Source organism: Euleptes europaea, chromosome 13 (assembly GCF_029931775.1).
Source record: "Euleptes europaea isolate rEulEur1 chromosome 13, rEulEur1.hap1, whole genome shotgun sequence".
Classification (NCBI taxonomy): domain Eukaryota; kingdom Metazoa; phylum Chordata; class Lepidosauria; order Squamata; family Sphaerodactylidae; genus Euleptes; species Euleptes europaea.
Window position 1 is genome coordinate 52593385 of NC_079324.1, and position 21308 is coordinate 52614692.

General features: G+C 45.6%; 1 protein-coding gene across 1 annotated transcript in view; it reads right to left on the reverse strand.

The window, feature by feature from the left end:
- Window positions 1–7111: 7111 nt before the first annotated feature.
- Window positions 7112–21308, reverse strand: part of GNB1L (G protein subunit beta 1 like) — a 30942-nt gene continuing 16745 nt past the window's right edge. Inside the window, exons 5-6 of the mRNA XM_056859712.1 lie at window positions 16666–16881; window positions 7112–7378 (exon numbers count right to left, since the gene is read on the reverse strand). Of these exons, the coding sequence (XP_056715690.1) occupies window positions 7112–7378; window positions 16666–16881 (483 nt within the window). The remainder of the gene's footprint in view (window positions 7379–16665; window positions 16882–21308) is intronic.

Here is a 21308-nt window from a genome sequence, read left to right on the forward strand (position 1 = left end):
GCCGGGGATTGAACCTGGGACCTTCTGCATGCCAAGCAGATGCTCTATCACTGAGCCACAGCCCCTCCCTTCATGAACTTGAGGGTCCTCCGGTGAACTTGATGATTCAGGACAGACAAAAGGAAGTATGTCTTCACGCAACGCATAATCAGCGCATGGAACTTGGCACACAACGTAGTGATAGTGGGATTTCACAGGGGACTAGTCCAATTAATCCGTGACAGACAGCGTCATGTAGTGGTTACAGTGCCACACTAGGATCTGGGGCAGCCAGGTTTGAATCCCCATTCTGCCATGGAAGCTTGCTGGATGACCTTGGGCCAGTCACACACACTCTGCCTAACCCACCGTGCAGGGTTGTTGTGAGATTAAACTGAAGGAGAAAAGTACAGTGTAAGCCAAGGGTGTCGAACTCAATTGTTATGAGGGCTGGATGTAACAAAAACACCACTTGTTCGGGCCAGGCCATGCCTTGCCAGCCCAGATCGGGACTGGAGGGGGTGGCTGCCTCAGCTGGCTTGCGGGCCGGATAAGAGCTCTCAAAGGGCTGGATCTAACCCGTGGGCCTTGTGTTTGATACCCCTGGCGTAAGCCATTTAGGCCCCCATTGGGGAGAAAGACGGGGGTATCATTGAAAATAAATACATAAATATTATCCAGTAGCTAGAAAACTAGTTGGGGAGGGAAGGTGGCGTGGTATAGCCCAATCTTGTCAGATCATGGAAGCTAAGCAGGCTGGGGGACCACCAAGGAAGACTCTGCAAAGATGACCCTTGCTGAGGTCACCGTAAATCAGCTGTGACCCGACAGCACTTTACACACAGAGAAAACTAATTGTCTAGGACAGGTGAGGGATTGTGGCGTAGCCTTGTCCTGACATGCTCGCTTTCTATAGGCAGGGATCTATTTATTTCTTCTGGCAGGAAGGCACATTCATTTATACGCTGCGGTAACAGCGCAGATGGAAGTTGACCACCATGGTAAGAATTAGGCCTTACAGCTAGCTCTTAGTAGTGCTTTGGATGTAGTGGGGTTTTTTAGGCATGGTGATAAACAGTCATGCGTACATTTCAGAGCGACATGCAAATAGACTTCGAAGGCACGGGGAATAAGCAGTAATTTTGCAAACCGCACGTCCTGCCTGAAATATGTCAGTAATTTTGGAGTTGTTAAGAGCTAAAGTAGAGCACGGTTTATGCAATTGGTTTTAATTAGAAAACTGCCAAGGGCAAGTTTGAATGCAGGAAATATTTAATTGGTCTGCAAGTATAAATTACATTAAAAAAAAAAAGTAAAGAAAATAGCTTCATAATTCCTGTGTTTCCGACAAATCTCAAAATGTAGACAAGTTTAGAAGTGCCCAAACCGGTCTCTCCCCCTGCCGCCTGTGCATGCATTTAATCATTCGAAATGTTCTGGGATGTTCTGCAGGAGACGGCGGTGGGTTTGTGCCTTTTTAAAAATTAAGCCAAGTGTGAGGTTTTTTACTTTACAAAAGTAAAATAATGGGGGGGGGGGGAGCATAATGTGGGATGGACATTACAGCAGTTACATGGATTAAAAACTAGGTTATATTTACATTCACTGAAGTTTCAACAGTTCTTTCATGGATTTGGCCAAATAATTAGGGTTGCCAACTTTAGGACTGCCAACTTCCAGGTAGTCGCTGGAGATCTCCTGCTATTACAGCTGATCTCCAGCAGATAGAAATCAGTTCACCTGGAGAAAATGGATGCTTTGGCAATTGGACTCTATGGCGTTGAAGTCCCTTCCCTCCCTAAACCCTGCCCTCCTCAGGCTCCGCCCCAAAAACCTCCCGCTGATGGTGAAGAGGGACCTAGCAACCCTACAAATAATACATAAAATTGTGGGAGTAGGCCCTAGACATCATTGACTTGGCCTCAATGATGGAGTGACAGTGGGGTGTAGTGGTTAAGAGTGATGGACTCTGACCTGGTCACTTCCCCCTGATCCTACCTGACAGGGTTGTTGTGAGGATGAAAACGGAGAAGCATGCATGACATCCTGAGCTCTCTGGAAGAAGGGCGGGATAAAAAAAATTGTATCAACAAATAGGAATCCAACTTTACAGTAGTTCATAATGATGAGTTATGTAGTGGTTAAGAGTGGGGGTTTGGAGCGGTGGAGTCTGATCTGGAGAACCGGGTTTGATTCCCCCCTCCTCCACATGAGTGGCAGATGCTAACCTGGTGAACTGAATTTGTTTCCCCACTCCTACACATGAAGCTAGTTGAGTGACCTTGGGCTAGTCACAGCTCTCTTAGAGCTCTCTCAGCCTCACCTACCTCACAGGGTGTCTGTTGTGGGGAAGGTAAGGGAAGGTGATTGTAAGCCGGTTCGATGCTTCTTTAAATGGTAGAAAAAGTCAGCATATAAAAGCCAACTCTTCTTCTTCCTCTTCTCTAAATCCTTGCAAAAGTTCAGTAGAGTAGTCCTTTGCAGCTTCAAGGAGTTTGCTTCAAATGAGTTGATGTCAGAGCATGGGGCGAATGGGAGGGTGTGTGTGTGTGTGGGGGGGGTGCTCCTCCACAGGGATGTCCTTGGAGATTTCCTTTCCTTTGGCGGCTCCTAGCTCCGAACACAAGTTCACAGTCCTCCAGTTGGCTCCAGAGGGCAGAGGATAGGAACTTCCCACCAGCTGACGGGAGGAAGAGCTTTGGAACTAATTGATTCATTCGCAGGAAACGTCTGGGGGTCAGAGATCAGCGTCCCTTTCCACGGTGATGAATATCCCATGTAATTGGTGGACAAATGCTGGTGTTCGAGATTTATTTCAATTAATTGAGGGAGGCCAGTTGCTTTCGCCCCCTTTCCTGATTGCGGGATCACAGCCACCCACTGGCTGGGAGGAGGTCTGGTGCCTTAACTTAGTTGTCGTCACCTTTGCTAGGCTGCAGGTACCAGTGGCTCACTCCTTTAGGTCTGCCAGGCGAGGGTCAGGGCTACATTATAAAGCGTCTGGATTTAGCACTGTGTTGGCTCCTGGAAAGTCTGTCCACATTCAATTTTAAATTAGCCCCGAAATGGTTGAGGCGCACCTTTGACTCCTACCTGTAAGAGCTGTTTGAATTTTTGAAAGAAAAATCGTCTGTTCTTCTTGGTCCCCTCTTCTTTGTATTCTTATGACGCTGATACAGTGGAATACTGCTTTAGCGGTGATTTCTTTCCCCCCAGGTAACCATGGGAACTGTAGTTTGGGGTGTTAAGAGAAATCAGGCAAAGAGGGGTAGCATCCGCACCCAGGATCCAGGGTGGAGGGGAAGAGCCATGACCAGTAAACTAGTATAGTGTAAGTGAATAGTATAGCGTATAGTGTAAGAGAAAATGCCATTTGGCCTAACAAACTGTTTAATGTACACACATCCTTAGAAGCCCTGCGTGAAATACAAGCTGGGGCATGTGAGCCATATGCTGGTGTATATGGAATAAATAATTCTACAAGAAGCTTCATAATACTAGAAGGGCTTTTAGGTGTGTTCTCCCGTGCATTATGACATTATACTGTTAGGATGTGTACTCAACTACAATTCTATGCCTGACCACTGAGGAAAGCCTTTTTGAGGCCGAAACTCGTTTGGTACTTATTTGGTCCTACTTTGGTCATCGTTCGATTTCACATCAACTGTGAAATTCATGTATTTACTGATTGTGAATGACTTGCCTATGGTATACGCCTTATGCTTTTAACCTTACTGTGCACCATATTAAAATTTACATATTTGTACTTTTAGTGTTTTTTTAGCTCAACCTTTTCACTTTGGATTCAACATTTTGGTTAAGTTTGTTTCCCCCCCACCCTTGTTGTTGTAAGAGAAAACGCGCCATCAAGTCACAACTGACTCGAGCAGACCCCGTAAAGTTCCACCTCATGGGGTTTTCAAGGCAAGAGACGAGCAGAGGTGGTTTGCCATTGCCTGCCTCTGCATAGCAGCCCCAGTCTGGCAGCCCATTCCTGAGCTGAGGCGTACGGGGACGGCGGGGAAGAGGCTCAGCAGCCCCTCTTCCTAAGCCGTTTCCCTAACGCCGTTAAACAAAAAAACAGTTTTGCAGCTTTTTTTTGGTTTAACTGGGGCTTTTTGCCCCATCAAAACTGGCCCCGCCGGCGGCATGAATGCATGTGACCTCGCCGCCTCCTATCGACTTTTGGCCTGATTCTCAGGAATGGGCTGTTCCTCGGTGGTGTCCCACCTACCAACCTTGCTTAACTTCCAAGCTCTTATGAGAATAGGCTAGTCTCAGCTATTAGGGCTGCTAGGCATCAACATATAGTGCTGAAATACTCTTTCTTCTGAAGAGCAAGAGTCCAGTAGCACCTTAAAGACTAACAAAATTTCTAGCAGGGCATGAGCTTTTGTGAGCCACAGCTAACTTCTTCAGGCATTTGTGGCTCACGAAAGCTCATAGCCTGCCAGTAATTTCAATAGTGTTTAAGGTGCTACTGGACTCTTGCTCTTTTCTGCTGTTACAGACAGGCTACCCATCGTGATCTTTCTTCTGAAGTCGCCTTATTTTTCAAAAAAAGTGTAGTTTTTTGTGATGTGACCCAGTGTGGTATAGTGGTTAAGAGCGGTGGTTTGGAGCAGTGGAGTCTGATCTGGAGAACTATGGCATTGGAGTCCCTCCCCTCCTCAAACCCCACCCTCCTCAGGCTCCGCCCCCGAAATCTCCAGGTCTTTTCCAAGCCGGAGCTGGCAACATTAGTTCTCTACTTGCCAAAGAAGAACTGCATAACTTGAGAGCCAGCATGGTGTAGAGGTTAAGAGAGTGGTGGTTTGGAGCGGTGGAGTCTGATCTGGAGAACCGGGTTTGATCCCCCACTCCTCCACATGAGCGGCGGAGGCTAATCTGGCGAACTGGATTTGTTTCTCCACTCCTCCACACGAAGCCAGCTGGGTGACCTTGGGCTAGTCACAGTTCTCTTAGTGCTCTCTCAGCCCCACCTACCTCACAGGGTGTCTGTTGTGGGGAGGGAAGGGAAGGTGATTGTAAGCTGGTTTGATTCTTCCTTAAGTGGTAGAGAAAGTTGGCATATAAAAACCAACTCTTCTTCTTCAGGTCCCTGAGCTGTATTTTGCACTATGCACTAGTGATAGGGAATGCACTTTAGGATAGTTACATTTTCTCAGGATAACTCAAACTATGACATACTCTCTTGGCTTCTGTTTCCTGGATACTATTTTCCTGCCTCCATAGATGCCAATGAGAACGATGTGTCCTACCAGCTCAATTCTCCAGTGTGAAAACATACTCTTGGGCGATTTATGCTTGGTAATTAGTAGTGCACTCAAGGCTGAAGTGCCCCACATATTTTTTGAGTTTTTCACGCTGAACCATCATTCAGGAAGTGTCTGCGAAGCCGGCGCATACCTGCTTTGCATTTCTTCAGAGCCCCTTTAACGTGACCTTTTGTATTTGCTCCGCCCCCGCACCGAAGCATTTACTTAAGGAACCATGAAAAATCACAAACTCAGCTTAGCTATGCAAATGGCCATTGCCAATGGCTATGCAAACGAAGGAGTGAAGGAGCAGACGAGTGGGGATGGAATTTCTCCTTTTGCATGGGGACCGTGAATAGGCATTTTAAAGGTCACATTTTTAAAAAGAGCTTTAAGTGAGCATCAAAATTGACCCTGCGTAAATGCCCTTGATAGGAGCCCCGTGGCGCAGAGTGTTAAGCTGCAGTACTGCAGTCAAAAGCTCTGCTCACAACCTGAGTTCGATCCCAACGGAAGTCGGTTTCAGGTAGCTGGCTCAAGGTTGACTCAGCCTTCCATCCTTCTGAGGTCGGTCAAATGAGTACCCAGCTTGCTGGGGGTAAAGGGAAGATGACTGGGGAAGGCACTGGCAACCCACCCCGCAAAACAAAGTCTGCCTAGAAAACGTCGGGATGTGACGTCTCCCCATGGGTCAGGAATGACCCGGTGCTTGCACAGTGGACCTTTACCTTTTTAAATGCCCTTGAAGTCTCTAAGGAAAAGGCATTAAATGGCTCGCCGGGAGCTTTACATTGACTGCAGCAGAGGCAGAAGTTTCTTTTCCTCCACCTCCACCTCCCTTTCTCTTGATTGATTACAAAGCTGAGGCGACAGGAGACAATGAAATTTGCATCTGCCAAAGGCTGTCCCTTTCCACATTCTTGGCAGCCAATTTAAGTTGAAAAACGAGGAAGAGTGTGAACAAATTAACGATAGCTCCAATAAGAATGAACAGGGAGGGGCAAAAGATAAACCCCAACATTCACATGCATGGGGGGGGGAACACACCCGAGCGTGGCCTAATGTTGTAAAGTGTAAATCAAGAGTGCTTTGCATATATCTCTACAGAAATCTCACCGATTCAGCCATGCACACACACGTAACCCAGACATTTATCCGTAATCTTCATTAGATTGGGAAACCTGCTCACAGAAGCAGATCAGTGGCAAAAACTAGACAAGAACCACTGGTTGCTTCCTTCGGTTCAGTAAGTCTCACTCCATCTCTTGCAACTGGCACTTGGCGGTGGGATACTGGTCATGTTGCATACCTATTCTCTCTAGTATCAGAGGAGCATGCCTATTATATTAGGTGCTGTGGAACACAGGCAGGATGGTGCTGCTGCACTCGTCTTGTTTGTGGCTTCCTAGAGGCACCTGGTTGGCCACTGTGTGAACAGACTGCTGGACTTGATGGGCCTTGGTCTGATCCAGCAGGGCCTTTCTTATGTTCTTATGAAGTGCCGTCGAGTCACAGCCATAGTCGCAGCCGACTTATGGTGACCCTGTAGGGTTTCAAGGCAAGAGACTAAGGCCATTTATGCAGGGTCGATTCTGCTCCTCGCTCAATGCTGATTTTTTAAATCCGACCTTTAAATTGACCATTCACGGTCCGATGCAAGAGGAGAAAGTCAAACAAATCTACCCCCCCTCGCCTGCTCCTTCGTTCCTTCGTTTGCATAGCCATTAGCAATAGCCGTTTGCAACCCACCCCCAACATTTTCTAAAGTGTCCTGCCGCTGGAGTCACTTATGAAAGAGCTGCTGAGCCCTATCGCGGTTCAACTCTTTTACTGTAAACTTTGGCTGGCCTCGTGTCCAATTTTCCAAGCCTCTCTCAAGTTTGATTATATATTGCCCAGATGCTGACGCGGTGATCTTTGGAGGCCGCGGCCATCAGTCTTTGGCTGGGCTGACTGTGGTCTGAGAAGGCCACGCAATGGACAGCTGCGGTGTGGTAGTCCAGTACGGCCAATGGCTTCAGCTTTTTCCAGCCAAAGATACGGATGCGGTAGTCCCAGCCAGCACTGGCCAAAATCTTCTTGTCGGGTCTGAGGGTCATGTCAGCAATCCCAGGGTTGGTGAGCTGGTACGTCTGCTGAATCTGAGAAGAAAAAGTGATAAGATGACTGAAGGCGCTGATCTGGAGGGTTATTAGATGGTACAGCTACAGAAAAAGATGAAAAATGAAAAAAAGAAACATGATACTAATACATTTTGTAAAGGCTGAGTATCCCTTATCTGGACTACTTGGGACCAAAAGTGGTCTGTATTTCGGATCTTTCCATATATTGGAATATACATATAGCCGTAGAGGATAGCCGTAGAAATTGTCTTGTTTTGTTTGCTGACATACATTTCCATACACAATACAGGTAGCGTATCCCTTATCTGGACATCCCGTATTCGGACTGATCCGAAAACCGGACCCTTCGCGCTGGCATGCAGGCAGATCCGTGCTGCCTGAACAAAAGAACATAAGAAAGGCCATGCTGGATCAGACCCAGGCCCATCAAGTCCAGCAGTCTGTTCACACAGTGGCCAACCAGGTGCCTCTAGGAAGCCACAAACAAGACGAGTGCAGCAGCACCATCCTGCCTGTGTCCCACCGCACCCAAAATAATAGGCATGCTCCTCTGATACTAGAGGAGTACCTGCTTTCTGTTTCCTCTCTGAAGGTTGGAAACGGCATGCATAATCCAAAACAAAGACCCAAAGTCATTGGAGGGGTGACAGCGCGTGAAACGGCCATGCATAAAAGACCTTAGTCTGTCTCACCACTGGGCTGGCTGTGGATGCCACAGTGAGGTCAAATGGAAGGTGAAAAGCTGGAGGGGCCATGGCTCAGTGGTAGAGCATCTGCTTGGCATGCAGAAGGTCCTAGGTTCAATCCCTGGCCTCTCCAGTTAAAGGGACCAGGCAAGTAGGTGATGTGAAACACCCCTGCCTGAGACCCTGGAGAGCCGCTGCCGGTCTGAGTAGACAATACTGACTTTGATGGACCAAGGGTCTGATTCAGTATAAGGCAGCTTCATGTGTTCAAAGATGATGTGGAGATAGCTCAGTTGGATCACCTCTATGGGGACAAGGGCACATGCCTGGTTTCTACTTCTTGTGCACAGATGGAAAAGTCATTCTGATCGGTAGACTGCAAGAGTCACGTCCGGTTTGACAGGCCAAAGCGTTACAAAAGGAAACCTACAACTGGCCTTTGAACAACTGGCCTTTGAGGGGGTGAGCTGTAAGTCTTAACATGTGTGATGACCATCTTTATATATGTGTGTGTGTGTGTGTGTGTGTGTGTGTGTGTGTGTGTGTGTGTGTATGTATGTGTTGTTTATGGTCCCTACACACCTTGAGCCTTCAGGGGGAAGAATCAGACTTAAAAAGAAACAATAAATGCAAAACATGATTTCAACCAATGTCGGCTGCTCCAAAGCACAGAGTTGAAACAAAGATTTGTAAATATTCAGAATCAGCAAAGATACTTTTGCATTCTTGAGATACTGCAGGAATCCCCCTGGGCCTCCCTTTCTCCTACTGTTCTAAGACTATTTTTTATTTTACTTACTTATTCTGAAAATGTATGCCCCACCTTTCTATCAGTAAAGTTCCCCTGAGGCGGCTTACACAAATTCAAATATACACAGAACAAATCCAACATGTCGACAACCAAAAGCATCAAAACGGCAGCAGACCACCACAGCTGAAAGCAGAACTTAAAACAGAAGCAGAAATAAAACTTGAAAAAAAAGTCTGAAGCCCACAACCTACAATAAAATCAGGAATACTACCCAAATGTACTGATTAACCCATCAACAAGACAGATAATGAAAAATAAAATAGCTATAAAAATTTAAAATTTCTACCTGTAAAGCACTCAGGGTTCTTGGGGAGGGGAGACTATATGAAAGAAATAGCCACTGCACTGATTATTCTCGATATCATCTGGCTTTTACTGCAATGCCTTTTACCTGTGTAATTCCACTATACTTCACCTAGGAAGTTGAGATTTGCATTGTCTACTAATTCTGCTATTCTAGTCCAACTGCATTGCTCATTGGATGTTTTATGCAGTATGGTTGCATTATTTTTTATTCCGTAATGCGCCTTGAGTCTCAGAAGGAAAAGCAAGCTATAAACAAATAAAATCACCTCTCCCACTTTCATGGGGTTCATGGATGCCTTATAGAAAACTTATTCCAAACCAGAGTATAAATAATAGAAAACCACACAAATTCATAAAACTATTTAAAACTGTTAGAAAGACATGTTACATATACCAGATGTCCAAGCACCCACAAAGACGGAAGGGCCGTAGCTCAGTGGTAGAGCATCTTCTTGGTATGCAAAAGGTCCCAGGTTCAATCCCCGGCATCTCCAGTTAAAGGGACTAGGCAAGTAGGTGATGGGAAGGAACTCTGCCTGAGACCCTGGAGAGCTGCTGCCGGTCTGAGTGTACAATACTGACTTTGATGGACCAAGGGTCTGATTCAGTATGAGGCAGCTTCATGTGTTCATGTGACTAATGAACTTCATCAAAAAAGCCCTTGTGTACAACACTGCTTCATAGACCTTGAAGGGCAATGGGGAATGGAACTTTCTCGCCCCCTCTGGAAGGCTGCTCAAAAGAAGAGTGGCTGCGACCAAGAAGTCTGGCAAATAGGCCTAAACAGATTTCACGTCCCTATGAGATGTAGCGGCTAGAGCTATTGGGAAGAACAGAGTGGTCATGAAGGTTCACATGGGGACAGATGGCCTTTTAAGAGGTCACACTGCCTTTCGAGTACCGGTATGTGAGGCAAAGGATTAACATGTGTTGCTTGTGTAACTTTAGGAAGAAGAAAAGTTGGTTTTTATACCCTTAGGAAGAAGAAGAAGAGTTGGTTTTTAGACCCTGATTTTCTCTACCTTTAAGGAGTCTCAATGCGGCTTACAATTTCCTTTCCTTCCTCTCCCCACAACAGACACCATGTGAGGTTGGTGGGGCTGAGAGAGTTCAGAGAGAACAGTGACTGGCCCAAGGTCACCCAGCAGGCTTCACGTGGAGTGGGGAAACTAACCCGGTTCTCCGGATTAGAGTCCGTTGCTCTTAACCACTACACCACTCTGGCTCTCTAGTTGTACCTCAATGGTACAATATCTGCTTGGGATATAGAAGGTTCCAGGTTCAGTCCCCAGCATCTCCAGTCAAAAAGGATCTGGCAGCGATGTGAAAGGCCTCTGCCTGAAAAACCTGGGACAGCCACTGTCCATCTGAGTAGACAATACCAACGGTGACAGACCGATGATCTGATTCAGTATAAGGCAGCTTCATGTCTGTGTTGAAACTGGTAGGCTGCTGAAGGGCCGTAGCTCAGTGGTAGAGAATCTGCTTGGCATGCAGAAGGTCCTGGGTTCAATCCCTGATGTCTCCAGTTAAAGGGACGAGGCAAATAGTTGACATGAAAGGCCTCTGCCTGAGACCCTGGAGAGCTGCTGCCGGTCTGAGTAGACAATACTGACTTTGATGGACCAAGGGCCTGGTTCAGTATAAGGCGGCTTCATGTGTTCATGTGACTCTTTCACTCATCACACATCAGAAAGCTGGCGTTTGCTGGCGGCGGCTTTCTGGGCAAATGCATTCGCCGTCGTCTCACATCTGGGTAAAACCATGACCGTTCAGCCACCCGAGGAAGGCTCCTGCACGCCTCTGCCTCCACCTAAACCATTACCCCTTAACATTGCATCATCTCGGCCTAACCAGTTCCTTCGCTCCCTGACACAGGCGGCCTCCCATCAGTCTTGGAAGTGACCGATGAAGGCTCCTACGAACCTTGCGGGGATAAGAGGGGCTAGCTTCACCGGCTCTTCACTTGCACACTGGAACGGTGCCACCCCAAACAGAGTTTGCTGCGCCGCTCTTGCGTCATGTCTTCGGATAGCTGGTTGCCGAGCCGGAGCTGTTGAAACTCTTCAGAGTAAAAATAACGTGCCACTGAGTGGTTTTTCAAACACCACCGTTACCTCAGGAACATGGAATGTCAAGGGAAAGCCCCATCTGGTTCGTATTATTAATCCAGTACGGGAGAGGGTGGAGGAGAACAACTTTGTGTATTTGTGTCTTCTAGCGGGTTTTAGCGCTTTCGTTGGGGAGACAACTGATCAGGGCAGGGCAGCATGAGGAAAGTGGTCTCGAACCAATATTGCACCCCCCCCCAAAAAAAGGATAGGGATCACTCAGGGCAACAATATCTAGACCTGTTATTTATCAAGTTATTTATCAAGTTCCACTGTACACTGCATTGGTCAGGCTGCGCCTGGAGTACTGTGTGCAGTTCTGGAGGCCTCAATTCAAAAAGGATGTGGACAGAATCAAGCAGGTGCACAGGAGAGCGACGAGGATGATCAGGGGTCTGGAGACCAAGCCCTATGAGGAAAGGCTGATGGAGTTGGGAATGTTCAGTCTGGAGAAGAGGAGGTTGAGGGGGGACATGATTGCACTCTAAGTATTTGAAGGGCTGTCACTTAGAGGAGGGCAGGGAGCTGTTCCTGTTGGCAGCAGAGGACAGGACTTGCAATAGTGGGTTTAAATTGCGGGAATAAAGGTACTGGCTTGATATTAGGATTTTTTTTTTTTTTTTACAGTAAGAGTTGTTTGACAGTGGAATCGGCTATCTGGGGAGGTGGTGAGCTCCCCCTCACTAGCAGTCTTCAAGCAGAAACTGGACAAGCACTTGTCAGGTATGCGCTAGGCTGATCCTGCACTGAGCAGGGGGTTGGACTAGATGGCCTGTATGGCCCCTTCCAACACTATGATTCTATGATCAAGACACCAAGCACCATCAAGTACAATGAGCAAGGCGACCGAACTTTGGAAAGGGCTCGAAATAAAAATATCCCAAGCTCGCAATATACATGACTGCGTTGTGAGTCACGCTATTTTGCCCTCAGATTCTTACTTGGTTTATAAGCAAAACTGAGATATATTACAAGTGTAACAAGTACCTGTTGGCCAACAACAAGAGCATCATAGAGGGGTCAGGAAGCAGGCGGTCGTCTCCCTCCGGTTCAGCCGATTCAGAAAATAAACATATGATCTGCTCTCCTAAGATTGCACTATTTCAGAATGTGTATAGGTAAAAAGGGGAGAGGAGTCACATATCTGAGTGTCACAGACTTGGGTTGTAGAAAGAGGTAAAAATGGATTGTAGAAAGAGGTAAAAATGCTAGGCAACAGCTTTTCTTCTTGGCAGGCTAACTTTCCATCTGCAGGAAGCTTTTCATGTTGGGGGAATATTTAACAAGGCAGGCCTCTGTAACAGGGGTGTGGTAACACCTCTATCAGGAGCCCCATGGCACAGAGTGATAAACTGTAGTACAGCAGTCAAAAGCTCTGCTCACAACCTGAGTTCGAACCCAGTGGAAGTCGGTTTCAGGTAGCCAGCTTAAGGTTGGCTCAGCCTTCCACCCTTCCAAGGTCGGTAAAATGAGTACCCAGCTTGCTTGGGATAAAGTGTAGATGACTGGGGAAAGCAATGGCAAACCATCCCGTAAATACAGTCTGCCTAGTAAACATTGGAACATGACGTCATTCATTGGGTCAGTAATGACCCGGTGCTTGCACAGGGGACTACCTTTACATTTAACACTTCTATCTGGAACGTTTGATTCATCGCTAATGAGTCTGATTGAGCCAGCGTGGTGTAGTGGTTAAGAGCGGTAGTTTGGAGAAGTGAAGTCTGATCTGGAGAACCGGTTTTGATTCTCCACTCCTCCACATGAGCGGAGGACACTAATCTGATCAACTGGATTTGTTTCCCCACTCCTACACATGAAACCAGCTGGGTGACCTTGGGCAAGTCACTCTCTCTCAGCCCCCCCTACCTCACAGGGTGTCTGTTGTGGAGAAGGGAAGGCGATTGTAAGCCGGTTTGAGTCTCCCTTAAGTGGTAGAGAAAGTCGGCATATAAAAACCAACTCTTCTTCTCTTCTTCTTCTTAATTGGAAGTTATTCCCTTAAAAGTATGCATAAGACTAGAGTCTTAATTTCGTTTTTAAAAATGGCAATTATGTTAATTTATCCACACTGCATATTGGACTATCTAAGCATAGCTGAAATTACAGATATTATGTATGGTTTACCAATAATCAATGTGTGACTCTTGTGGTATTGCAGGGATATGACCCGGAATCTGGCCCTCAGTGAAGTACTACTTAACCTCTTGCCATTGACACTTTTTAGATCAACGTACAGTTTACAGCGTGACAATTACCATCTGGTGTCATTCTCTTCAAGACAACCACCACCATCAAGGACAATCAGCTCAGGAGCCGTTCTAATGAAGCAGCTGTTTTGGCAAACAGCAACGGCTGTTTACGCTGTTCCTTTCAATTTAATAAACTACCTTTCCTATTACAGACTGGTATGTCCGGAGAACCCCACCCAAGGCTTAATTTCAGATCAGAAAGATCCAAATCCCATTAGAACGGTTTAAGATTTTTTTACTAGGAGATCCAAGATGGCTCAGTGTAGGAGGAAACAAAACGATGAGGCATTTATTATCGTAGTCACGGTGAGAGAGGCTTGAACGTCTGGAACTTTTCAGTCTAGAGAAAAGACAGCTAAGGGGAGACATGATTGAAGTTTATAAAATTATGCCTGGGGTGGAGATAGTGGGCAGAGACCGCTTTTCTCCCTACAACTCTGGGGCATCCTATGAGGTTATTGGGAAATAGGTTCAGGACACACAAAAGGGACTACTTCTTTACTCAACGAGTAAATTAAACTGGAATTCACTGCCAGTGGAGGTAGAGATGGCCACAAGATCTAAAAGGGGGTTCGACAGATTCATGGAGGAGAGCGCTACCAATGGCTACCCGCCATGGTGTCCGAAGGGAGCCTCCAAGGCTGGCCTAGATGGCCAGTGGTCTGATCCAGCAGTAGGGTTGCCAGGTCCCTCTTTTGGGGCAGAGCCTGAGGAGGGCAGGGTTTGGGGAGGGGCTTCAATGCCATAGAGTCCAATGGCCAAAGCGGCCCTTTTCTCCAGGGGAACTGATCTCTATCGGCTGGAGATCAGTTGTAATAGCAGGAGATCTCAGCTACTACCTGGAGGTTGGCAACCCTATCTAGCAGGCTCTACTTATGTTCTTAATGTTAGCAAGGAAGAGCTTCTGGTTCCCTAGTGTGGTTATAAAGGAGCCACCTTTAGGTGAATGTATGAGATGGGACGTTAATCCGCCTCCTTTTTAAGCAGTATGTAGTCCATTCTATGAGAGTCAGAAGCAAAGCTTGCTTTAAAAACAAAACTTATTTTTTGTATACCGTAAGTGGTATCAAATAATTCAGAGTATAGACTCTATATTTATTTCCACATTTTTAGCTGCCATTCCAACCAGAGGCGCTTAAGGCAATGGATTCATTATAAAACCTGAGGTAATGAAACACTTTAAAATCCAAATAAAAACTACCCTTTAAATACCAGAATGCTCTAAATAAGTAACCAATCAACACTAAAAACCATGCCCAGCTCAGTCCATTCCTGAAAATAAGTAATCTTTAGCTGATGATGGAAATTGTATAGGGCGAAGTACAAGACATAAATAGATTAAGGAATTCCCTACAATATTATTTATAGTATATTGGAATTAGAGTCAAGTGGGGGGGGGGGAAAGCTTTACATTGTCAGGAAGTTTGTTCATATATCAAGATCTGCCATATTTCCAGCAACTAAACGCAGCAAACTTTAGAGAAAGACTGAAATGTTGAATAATGCAGTTGGTCCATTAACTGCTGTTTGCTGCTATCTTCCAGGTTTACAAAAATGGTGACAGGCAAATGCCAATTAAATGCAAAGACAAGCCACAAGTTTATGGGATGCTTCTAATGTGACCTAGAGAATAAGAAAAGAATCCTCCCCTTAATGCATGGAATAATTGTGGATCGCAAAAGGCACATTTTACCACGTGCAGTAGGCCCAAAGCTCAATGTATTGTTTTGGGGATACTGATATTCTCAGAAGTTAGTAAAATCTCAAGATTAGCAATAAAATCCAAATCTACAATTTGCTTTGCTGAATTTGCAGTCTTAAACCAGAGTGGTATAGTGTTTAAGAGTGGTGGTTTGGAGTGGGGGACTCTAATCTGGAGAACCGAGTTTGAACCCCCTCTCCTCCACATGCGCGGTGGACGCTAATCTGGTGAACAAGGTTGGTCTCCACACTCCTACTCCTCCTTCTCCCCCTCAACAGAATTACACCTTTCTAAATTCATTAAAGTCTATTAGCTTAGAAGACAGCAACTCTGCTTAGGATTGCGTTGACAGTTTGGTAAACAACATCCCAGTAAGTCAACTGGCTGGCTCCGGTACAGATGATAAAAGATGCTAAACCAGACCCCTCCCAAACAAGGCAGACATTCCTACATACTCAGGGGATTCCCTGGGTACTTAGTAAATTGTAAATTTATCAAGAGAAAAAAGATCTTCAAAAACCAGACTGATGAGGACTAAATATGCCCTTGAAAGTATTAAGTGTTGAGGACTGCCAAGCATCAGCTAAAGAAAAGGGAAGAAAGAGAAAAATCAGCTTGCTCATGCCCCTCAGAGATTAGAGAACCCTGGAAAGGGAAGATTTTGGAGTGTGAAAGGTGAGGTTTCAAAACTGCGCCTTCCTACAATTCCTCATGGGCCCCAGGTGGATATATTTCTAATAACTGCCTCAGTGAAGATTGCTAAGTGATGGGAGTCTATAGCTTCATTTGTTTGAACAATTATGGAAAGTTGCTGTAGTATAGGTATGTTATTTATTGTAGCATCTTTATTATCTGACATTGTTCGAATTGAAATATTTGCTCTTCTTTGTTCTATGCCCTTTGTTTGTGTGGTAATTATTCCACTGGATATATATGACTATTGCTTATTACTGTAGAAAAATTGATGTGTGTGTGCGTGTATACCCTCCCCTTTGCTCAAATTCAAAACTCATTTTTAAAATCCACAATTCAAATTTGTAAATAAATAATATCAGCACATAGACTGCATTGTTCAAAGCTATGAGTCCCGTTTTCCTAGGGATTGAAAACTGAAGTACATATTTGGGGAAGGGGGGAAAAGCCTTACTGTCATATAATCAGCTTGCACATTATCATAATGTATCCAACAAAGTGACAATATTTAGAAATATAAACTAGGGTTTGCGTACCATAAGATCTACGTAGAACCCGCAGAAAGAAAGATAATAAGAGGTTTGAAAGTGTACCCCCTATAGCCGGCTTCATCTGGATCCCCGCTAGTCTGTGATTAATCAGCAAGGGATCCGCAACAACTGCACTTCATGACTAAATATTTTTTCAGTCTATCAAACGGTAAGTGCAAAACAGAACAAATAGCACAGAGAGGGCAACAGCGCTGACCTCTAGGTTCTGCTGCTCGTTTTGGCTCCAGACACTCAGCATCTTCTCAGACGAGCCCGACACCCCCTTGGCCTTCTCCGAGTCAAAGTCAAGGGCCATGATTGGCTCCTGATGACACACGAGTCGACTCAGCCTTTTCCCCGCCGACAAATTCCACAGTACCACTGACCCATCCTCGTAGCCAGCCAGAAGGGAAGGAGACGAACCAACGCCAGGCTGATGGAAAAACACAGTACAGATGATCGGAACAGGTTGCGCAATGCCCGCATTTAGGTCCGAAATTCCCAGGCCAATATATGGCGCACACAAGACTCCCACAAAGGTACTACTGTAAATCACTTCTCCCAACCCCTCCTCATCCCTGTGAATATCCAAAAGGGCTACAATAAGAGCCTGTTTTGATGCGTAGGCTGATTTACAGGGAAGGAAAAAGCCACTGAAAAGATTATACCTGCACAATCGAAACATTCTAATGCCGGCTGTTTCAAAAATCTCAATGTGTTTATTCACGGTCCGGGTTCCGGTTATCCATTACACGTAACAGTAAAGCAGGTGGCTTGTGGCAGTCTCAAATGCAGCAAAACTGCTACTCAGGCAGGCAGAAAAACATCACTTCATAAATTATCCAAAAGGAAATCGGTGGAAAAACACAAAACAGCCAGTTGAGGACTGAGTATGTACCAGGAAACAAGGAATGTTGAGAGCAGTTGAGACTTGGAAGGGGAAAAAATGGGGGGAGGGACAGGAATGACTTGCAAGCCCCTTATAACATTTGGAATGGGAAGACTTGAATGGGGATAAGATTCCAAATCCCCTCCCCCTTTGTTTTTTTTTGTGACCCCCCCCCCCAGCTTGTTCCAATTAATACTGAGGCTCCTAGTCAATTCACAAATAAGGTAGAGTTTTCTGCATATCCAATGGAATCTTGAAGTACGGTGAACACACGAACACATGAAGCTGCCTTATACCGAATCAGACCCTTGGTCCATCAAAGTCAGTACTGTCCATTCAAACTGGCAGCGGCTCTCCAGGTAGAGGTCTTTCCCATCACCTACTTGCCTAGTCCCTTTAACTGGCGATGCCGGGGATTGAACCTGGGACCTTCTGCATGCCGAGCAGATGCTCTACCACGGAGCCATGGCCCCTCCCCGTGAAACGTATTCTTTGTAATCAAGAAGGAAGACCGCCTCCCCTGCAACAGTCTGATGAGGCACTAAGCACGCTTTAGAGTCCGAAAATGCGGAGATTAGTTAAGCATCTGTTAAAGAAGGAATAAAAAGGAAAACGGGAGGACGTGGGAATTGGCCTGCTCAAGCTTCTTAGAGTTTACATCCTGCAGGGGAATATTTGGGAGAGGAAATTTTCCAATTATCCCCCCACACACACACATATATACACACATACCATGCTTGGCCTTCAGCTTCTTAGCTTTTCTCATTCATGACATATTCCAATTCCCCCCCCCCAAAGATAATGAAATGCTCAAGATAAACATTTTTCCAAATCCCATTTAAGAGACTTCCCCCCCCTCAATTTTTTAAAAAAAGGTTCTGAGAGCTCCCAAAGAGTTAACAGGCCCGAGTCCGACTGTAACCAATTGAGAGATATTTTGATTAATGATGTCACAGGCCAAAGGGCATGACACCCTGGGCAGACACCTAATTTATTTAAGCCTCTGAAATAACTCAAAGAAAGGAACGTTACTGGATTACATGTCACACTTAAGGAAAATATTCATCATTGCGCTCGGCAAAAGAATAATGGCCCTGTAAATTGGAAAGCTGGTGATCGAATGAAGACTCCAAGTCCTAATAAAAGAAAATTAAAAAACATGCGTTTGTTAACACTGGTTATGGCTTTAAAAGGAGAACAGCCAGCCAAGCTGGCCCCAAACTCTACCGTGCTTCAACAGCAGTGCGCACTCATTGTTATTTTCCTTGTTTCCAAATGCATTTCTTATTAATCTTGTGGAGATTTTAAAACAAGATTAAAACAACAACAACAAAAAGCTTTTTGAGGACTTTTACTTATTGCTCCAGATAATCATGCACCTGATTTCCCTCCATCACTCTTTCAGGCTAATCTCTTGTTCACATTGTTAAACTATACATATTAGCAGCAGTTATGCTAACAAAAAAAATTGTGGTCCTGCTGATGAGAACTTTTCTTGGGAAAGAAAGTAGTGTTGCTTGACTACTTGCTTTCAAGCTCAGCTGCCCCTCCTCTATCGGCCCCAAGGTCCATGTTCTCTCCAGGGTATAGCCAGCCTTGGGAAAATGCCCACTGTTGGAACTAGTCAACAGATGAATGACAGGCTGGGGACACCAATGGAAATGGAACAGAAGTAGTCTGCCTGGCAGGAATATAACTCATGCTTTGAGAGCACAATTGCTCCCAGTTCAGTTCCAGGGCTAGGAAATCCTTTGCTTGAGATCTTGGAGAGCAAATATAGAGGATGGTGCACGTTGTTTTCTGTTGTCCCAGAAGGTCGGACCAGAACCAACAGGTTGAAATTAAATCAAAAGAGTTTCCGTCTAGACATTAGGAAGTATTTTCGAACAGTTAGATCAGTTCCTCAGTGGAACAGGCTTCCTCGGGAGGTGGTAAGCTCTCCTTCCCTGCAGGTTTTTAAGAGGTTAGATGGCTATCTGTCAGCAGTGCTGATTCTATGACCTTAGGCCGATGATGAGAGGGAGGGCATCTTGGCCATCTTCTGGGCATGGAGTAGGGAGTCACTGGGGGTGGGGTGGGGAGGTAGTTGTGAATTTCCTGCATTGTGCAGGGGGTTGGACTAGATGAACCTGGTGGTCCCTTCCAACTCTATGATTCTATGAAACACCCGTCTAGGTAGACAACACTGAGCTGGATGAACCAACCGTCTGACTCAGCATCAATATGTTCATTGGTCCATCTAAAGCACTATTGTTTGCTCTGATCGGCAGCCATTCTACAATGTCTTCAGCAGAAGCTCTCCATGTTTTCAAGACTGCATCAGATGGACCAGTGAACCTGTTTGCTTGGAAAGGGCCGATGAATTTGCACGTTTTCTTGAAATCATGCAAGCGGATGCTTTTTATTTACACTGCTGTTGCACTTGGTGGATGTCAAACTTTATTGTTCATGTAATGATTGCTATCTATTACTATTATATTTTACATTATATTCTGTGAGAGAAAAAAGTATGTTCATAGAAGGAAACTTGTATGAATGGAAGTTTTCTCAGTTTAAGGGAACTTCAAGATCTAACCCACTGTCCTTGCTAGATATTTAAAAAGTGTTTCTTCAAAGTGTGGTCAGATTGTACATACACAAAGAATTTTCTAAAAGTTACCTCCTCTGCTATTATAGCTAAGTGGGAGGGGCTGAATTAGAACCATCTTTCCTTAATTTTCCCACCAGACAAGGAGCTGTGTTGTGCAATGGTGAAAAGGAAATTTTTTTTTTAACCGGGATTCATGTAGAAACTAGAAATGCAGTAAGCACTTTATATATACTGTAGTTAAGACAGGATTCCTGCCAAGTTGACAGTGACTCTCCTCCTTTTTTGACAGTCTTCCAAATGACTTTGTGTACACAATAAAGTGTTAATTAAAGGAGTATTTTTTTTTTCATGAAACAAAGATATGATTAAGATTGCGCCAGTCAAGAAGCAGCTATTGGTTCACTGGGGGTGTTGCCGCGAGGATAGGTGTGAATGACTGAAGCGCTGAGACCAAGAAGAGGCAAAGGGTGAAAGTGGGAGGGAGTCATAAGGGGGGAGGAGGAGGAAGAAGAAGGCCCAACAGCATGGGAACTGACCCCCTTGTGGTGTGGCCTCATACTGCTTCTGACAAACAACAAACAGTGAACAAGGTGGTTCTTTCTATGCCAGGGTCACCCCCTAGAGAAGTGGCCAGAGTGCAAGTGGGCAGTAACCCTCTCATTTACGAAATCCGTGGAGATTGTCCATTAGACATTAGAGGAGTGGTATAGGGCTATATCCTCAGGAAACAGCTCCCAAGCAACTGTCCAGAATGTATGAATTAGTTTACCCAGGACAAGACGACGATGGTGATGAAGATGAAGAAGCAGCAGCAGTGTTGGTTGTTATATGTCAACTTTCTCTACCATTTAAGGAAGGATCAAACCGGCTCACAATCACCTTCCTTTCCCCTTCCCACAACAGACACCCTGTAAGGTAGGTGGGGCTGAGAGAACTCAAAGAGAACTGCGACTAGCCCAAGGCCACCCAGCGGGTTTCATGTGTAGGAATGGGGAAACCAACCTGGTTCACCAGACTGGCATCCACCGCTCATATAGAAGAGTGGGGAATCAAACCTGGTTCTCCAGATTAGAGTCTACCACACCAAACCACCACTCTTAGCCACTACACCACACTGTGATCCTCTGGCTTCTCCAGGCGAGGCCCACCTACATGGTTCTCCCATTTATCCTCACAACAATCCTATGAAATAGGTGAAGAGACAGCAAGAGGCCCAGGGTCACCCAGGGAAGTTCATGGTCAAATCTGGATTGGAACCTGGGTCTCAATCAGACACCCTAGCCACTCCACTCCACTCGCCTTCAAAACAGGCCCCAGGGCCAAGAATGAATAGGGAAAACAGCAGAACAGGAAATCTGATCTGAAATACCTAGGGGCAGGG